Source organism: Mytilus edulis, chromosome 3 (genome assembly GCF_963676685.1).
Source record: "Mytilus edulis chromosome 3, xbMytEdul2.2, whole genome shotgun sequence".
In the NCBI taxonomy this organism is placed as follows: Eukaryota; Metazoa; Mollusca; class Bivalvia; order Mytilida; family Mytilidae; genus Mytilus; species Mytilus edulis.
The window spans coordinates 34,555,817-34,561,895 of record NC_092346.1 but is presented as its reverse complement, the minus strand read 5'-3'; the positions used below and the strand labels follow the sequence as shown (position 1 = coordinate 34,561,895).

Genomic DNA, 6,079 nt, shown 5'->3' with positions numbered 1-6,079 from the left:
AACAGCGGTATACTATACTGTTGCCTTTACTTATCACACCAGAATATCAGCGATTCTTTTTTCATAGTGGTTATGTACTTATGAAAAGTATAAAATTACAACATGGACATAGTAAATTGCTGTTATAATGAAGTAAAATTGGAGAAATAATTTGCAATGGTATGATTAGAAGGAAAGGTCAACAATGACACTCCTTGTATGGAAATTTGTTAACATTTCGTGTTTTAATAACTCGTATACTGATATTTTAACATTCTTTGCCAAACCTTTACTGGCAATAGAAAAGTTAAGCATGGAGATAACCAAAGTTGTGTTGTTTGTCACTACTATTCTTTTTCCTGGTAAGTAAATATAGATACAAGGACTTATTAATGACTATTTGTTGATTGACTTATTAATGATTGGTTATTGATTGTTCAAATTTTTGTAACATGTTAAAAATCCGGTAGCAATTATTTTTGACCAATACAATTGAGAATGGAAATGGGGAATGTGTCAAAGAGACAACAACCCGACCAAATAAAAAAACAACAGCAGAGGGTCACCAACAGGTCTTCAATGTTCCCGCACCCGGAGGCGTCCTTCAGCTGGCCCCTAAACAAATATATACTAGTCCAGTGATAATGAACGCCATACTAATTTCCAAATTGTACACAAGAAACTAAAATTAAAATAATACAAGACATACAAAGGCCAGAGGCTCCTGACTTGGGACAGGCGCAAAAATGCGGCGGGGTTAAACATGTTTGTGAGATCTCAACCCTCCCCCTATACCTCTAACCAATGTAGAAAAGTAAACGCATAACAATACGCACATTAAAATTCAGTTCAAGAGAAGTCCGAGAACAGATTATCAAATAATAAAAAGTAGGTTTCTGCAAAGTTGGAAGACTGAGGGGAAAGATAGGGAATTTAGACTGCCACTTGGAAAAGGGCACGTATATGTATGAGTTCATAAGATCAACTGTGTCTATTAATACATTTTTTAAATTCTTCATTAGTTTTTTCCTGTTGGATGATACAAATATAGTTGTAAACATTTCCCCTGATTTTATTGCAATTACAATTGAGAATTGAAATTTAGAATATGTCAAATATACAACCCGAACAAAGGGCAGACAACAACCGAAGGCCACTAATTGGTTTTCAACGCAGCAAGAAAATTCCGCATTTGGAGATGGGTTTCATCTTGCCCCTTAAAAATTGTGTAAAAGTTCATTGAAAATGGATTTTACGCTAGACTCCAAATCATTTTTATAATCTTAAACTGGAAAAGATGCAAGATTAACAAAGACCAGATGCTCCTGATTTTGAACAGGTGCAAAAATGCGGCGGGGTTAAACATTCTTTGTGAGATCTAAACCCTCTCCTATACTCTGTTTAAAAGAAGAGTCCGAGTCCGATATCAGAAAAGGTAACAAGAACAACTAAACAAAAGCAAAATGATAAATGAATTAACATGAAAGTACTATTAGCAGTTACTGACATGACAGCTTCAGACCTCAATTTAACTGATTGCAAGATAATGTCTTCATCATAGGAAAATCAAGGACAATATTCCTATGGTTATGGTTTAGTATAAAAAGAAATACGAAAATAACATAACCCATTTTATACCAAACACTTTCTTAACGTGCGCGTAATTAAGGAGGGTGCAAACATAAAAGTAGAATAAATGCATCCTTCCAAAGGCGATTTTGTTCTCTATCTTTATGGAGAATCATCCTGTCATAGTTCAAAATTAGGAACTTTAGGTGAGATTTGGATGTCTGGTCAAGTTACATTTCAACAATTGATTAAAAGGGCTTATAACGTTTGTTAATCCATAGTATATGTCTTGTTGAAGAGCATTTTAAATATTTGAGAGCTGTTGTAATAATTAATAAGATATTGTAGAAAAAGTGTATAAAAAAGTATTAAAATTAAAGATCATCTACAATTAATAAAAAAAAGTTTGAATATAGCTGCAATAGGATATATTCAGTTTTTATATTACCCCATGACAATGTCTTTTGCATTTCTAACTATATTTTTTTCATTTTAGTTGACTGTTTTGTAAGGGTGGATAACTATCAGAATTCAGTATACATACAAAAGAATTTGGGTGATCCCTTTACACCAGCTTCAAGTATAACCTTCCTGGAACCAGCAATCTTCGATTATATGTCTGTCGATACCGAAACTGCGGTAGAAGGTGTCAGTCAGAGAGGTCAAGTATCTGTTAACTGTATGTCAGATTAAAAATATACATTAAGGGCATACGATACAGTTTTGATCCCGTATTTACATTTTGATAAAAATTTCCATATAGCCTATTTTTTACCTGATTAAATCAAATCGGTAATAAAAAATATACCTTTAAGTTCTATTTTTAGTAAAATGAGATAGAAATTTCGTATTTTTGCTCAAAATTCGGATTTGTGGCCGTATTTTCCCTTTAGAAAGAAAGATAAACACAAATTATTGCTTTTTGTTAAACAATTTTTAATTTCTGTATTTTATAAGTATCATAAAAATTTATACATTTTTTATTCAGAAATAACTCATATTTATCAAATGTTCATGAATGTAGAAAAAAAAACATCATTTTTTGCTGTATATTTATCAAATTAAAAAAAATGACACTATTTTCGTTTTCATGAAAATTGGCACACGTAATCTTCTCGAGTAATCAAACCAAATGGCATTTTAAAAAAAAGAGGGGTCCATGAACTCGTTTTCGTCACTGATGAGTCTTTTGTAGACGAAACGCGCGTCTGGCGTATATACTAAATTTAGTCCTGGTATCTATGATGAGTTTATTTACAACCACTGGGTCGATGCCACTGCTGGTGGAGATGTATTTCCCAGAGGGTATCACAAACCCAGTAGTCAGCACATTTTGTGCTGACATGAATTGTCATTGATATTGTTATATTTATAAATTTACTGTTTACAAATTTTTGAATCTCTTGAAATACTAAGGTTTTTCTACCTCCGGCATAGATTACCTTAGCTGTATTTGGCAACACTTTTAGGAATTTTGGTTCTCAATGCTCTTCAACTTCGTACTTTATTTGGCCTTTTTAACTTTTTTGGATCCGAGCGTCACTGATGAGTCTTTTGTAGACGAAACGCGCGTCTGGCGTATATACTAAATTTAGTCCTGGTGTCTATGATGAGTTTATTTACAACCGCTGGGTAGATACCACTGCTGGTGGAGATTTATTTCCCCGAGGGTATCACAAGCCTAGTAATCAGCACTTTTTGTGCTGACATGAATTGTCATTGATATGGTTATTATTATAAATTAACTGTTTACAAATTTTTGAATCTTTTGAAATACTAAGGTTTTTCTAACTCAGGCATAGATTACCGTAGCTGCATTTGGCAATAAAATTTAATATTTACGCCAGACGCGCGTTTCGTCTACAAAAGACTCATCAGTGACGCTCAAATCAAAAATGTTATAAAAGACCAAATTAAGTACGATTTGAAGAGCATTGAGTACCAAAAATTTGTAAAAGTTTTGTAAAGTTTTGAATTTAATGTGTAATATAAAAATACATAGTAAAGGTATTTTAAAAAGTATAATAGTACCTTTTGTTTCCATGATATAATTTAAATTGACTTTTCATCTCTTTTTTCTTTTATTTTAAAGGACATTTAGTACAGTTCTACAAATATATGTATCGGAAAGGCTATTTAACACTGTTCCCACAACTATCTCTAAGATATTACTTCACAAATGAACAGGTAAGTATGATGAATAAGAAGTTGAGGCAACATTACTCAGCCGTTTACATACAAAATTTTGTCTATCTAGTAATAAAACAAGTATAATCCACCATTTTTTGTAAATTTTAAACGAAAATACCTGTATCAAGTCAGGAATGTGATTTTTTTTCCGTTCCTTTTGGTTAAGTCGAGCGTTTGACTTTGTCCAGTTTCAGGGACTTACCCCCTTTTTTTTTATAAATTTACCTCGGAGTTCGGTATGTTTGTTAATACTCATTTACGCTAAACATCTTTTTGAAGGAGATGGTTCAACCCCCATTTTTTTCCTTTGAATATCCTGTGTCTAGTTAAGAATAAGGCAGTTATCAAACAGCCCGTTTTTATGTTGGCGTATGATTTTGTTGCCATTCAGTGTTTAAGTTGTTACGTTGTTTTCGTATTTTAGCCGATATGTTTCCTTCTGTTCTTCATTTAAACTGTATACCTTATTTCAAAGTTATTTCATTAACCTGTGCACATTATTCTATTTTGCGACATTTTGTTCAAGGTTATGGCTGAATTTCTGAAATAATTAAACATCTCACTCCTGATTTTATTGACTTTGTATTTACATTGCGTCATAATTCGAATTTATTCGCTCAGTGTATGTTCACTTGTGTTAATATGTCTTTTGATTGAGTTCAGCCATTTCAATTGATATTTTATAGTGTGTCTTTCTATGTTGTGATGGTACACTATTGTATCAAGTAAGGGTGAAGTTTGGTACCTATTAACACACTTGAAACCGCTGCATTTGATTGCAATTGTCCTAACTCAGAAACCTGATGTTAAGCAGTTGTCGTTTAATGATCTGGTTTATTATTTTTTCTCGTTTTTCGTTTTTTTTTATATATAGATTAGATCGTTTTCCGTTTGAATGGTTTTACACGAGTCTTTTTTTGGGGCCCTTTATTTCATGCTGTTCGGTGTAAGCCAACACTCATTGGCACTCATACAACATCTTCTTATATCTGGCATACAAAATCAAACTATTGGTTGATTACAAAAGTGCCAACTTATCTGTCAATTGTCTTTCGAGAAGATTGACAGGTCCTGGGTAAGCATAAGCTTTTGTCATCACCTGGCGTCCGTCGTTGGCAGTAGTACACTGAAACTACTGTGATAAAGCTAAAAAAGAAATTGGCCACAGTCCGGATTAGTTATTTTTGTTTCAACTGAAAAAATGTCTAATAATCCCGTCTGTCTACAAATATAGTCGAAATAGCTAAAGATTGAACATAGGCAAAAAGGTTCAGCCTAATGATATCTACCTTTTGACATCAAACTTATGTCTGTTGACATCAAAACTATCTGATGACTTACTGTCGTAGTTGATATCTGTAATACTATTATTTCGATGGTTATGACAGACAGGAAAAATAAATTTAAACTAAAAAGCGACCAGCAAAACAATGACTTGAAAGAAAACAGCATGGTTGAACTCTTGTTGGAGTTATTGGCCTCTAATGACATTTTTATTCTTTTGCTAATTATGTGATATCTGTAAAAAATAAATAGAAAACATAAAAATAAGAAAAAAATGTCAGCCGGGTAAGATCTACAAATGTGTCAAAATGACTAAATTGTCACTTAACTCCTTTTTTTAATTCATACTTATTAGTGCAATGGCCCTTGTTGACGATGTATGTGACAGAGCCATTTGTTTATTTTTCAGACTTGTGTATTACACCTTTATCAAAATAGTTTATGTTTTTTTACTTATGTCGTTTCCTATTATAACTATTTTCAGTACTACCAGAATGTATCGAAAATCTTAATGGAACAGATGACAGACAACCCTGTCATTCGTGTGAGGACGTAAACCATTGGGAATATTCTTTAAATTAAAGTTATATATGACATTTAATAAATATTTCTCATACATTATCGTTCATGTATTTCTACTGTTATTGGTCCCTGTTTGAAGCTTCCAATAAAGAACACTTAACTAAATAAATTCAATGCTAACAAACACAACACACAATGGTTGAAAACATCATGGTTGCAAACATTATCTACCAATCAGTAGAGCACATGACTAGAAAGTGTCATCTACGAAAAACATAGCAATTTATTACACTGCAAAACGTTCTCTTTGACATGGTTGTGTGATCAAACAGTGAAAAGTGAGAGTATACCGAATCTAATCACCCTTATTTCATGTATTTGTTTGATCAAAAGGTCACCTTTAATTCATACATGTTTTTATGGTTAAATTACATTCTTACTTTATCAACTTTCAAACAGGTAAATTTGGTGCTTTGTAGAGCAGTAACATCTTTTCTTCCAAAACAAAACATTGTTTTCTGTATGTGTGTAATTT

The 6,079-nt window shown here is 32.4% G+C and overlaps 1 protein-coding gene across 1 annotated transcript; it reads left to right on the top strand.

Moving 5' to 3' along the window:
- The first annotated feature begins 169 nt into the window (after positions 1-169).
- On the top strand, positions 170-5,638 carry LOC139516295 (uncharacterized). Its single transcript, XM_071306327.1, has 4 exons — positions 170-341; positions 2,045-2,209; positions 3,641-3,735; positions 5,507-5,638. Exons 1-4 carry the CDS (start codon positions 185-187, stop codon positions 5,576-5,578), a joined length of 489 nt encoding a protein of 162 aa, XP_071162428.1. The 5' UTR covers positions 170-184; the 3' UTR covers positions 5,579-5,638.
- Positions 5,639-6,079: the final 441 nt, after the last annotated feature.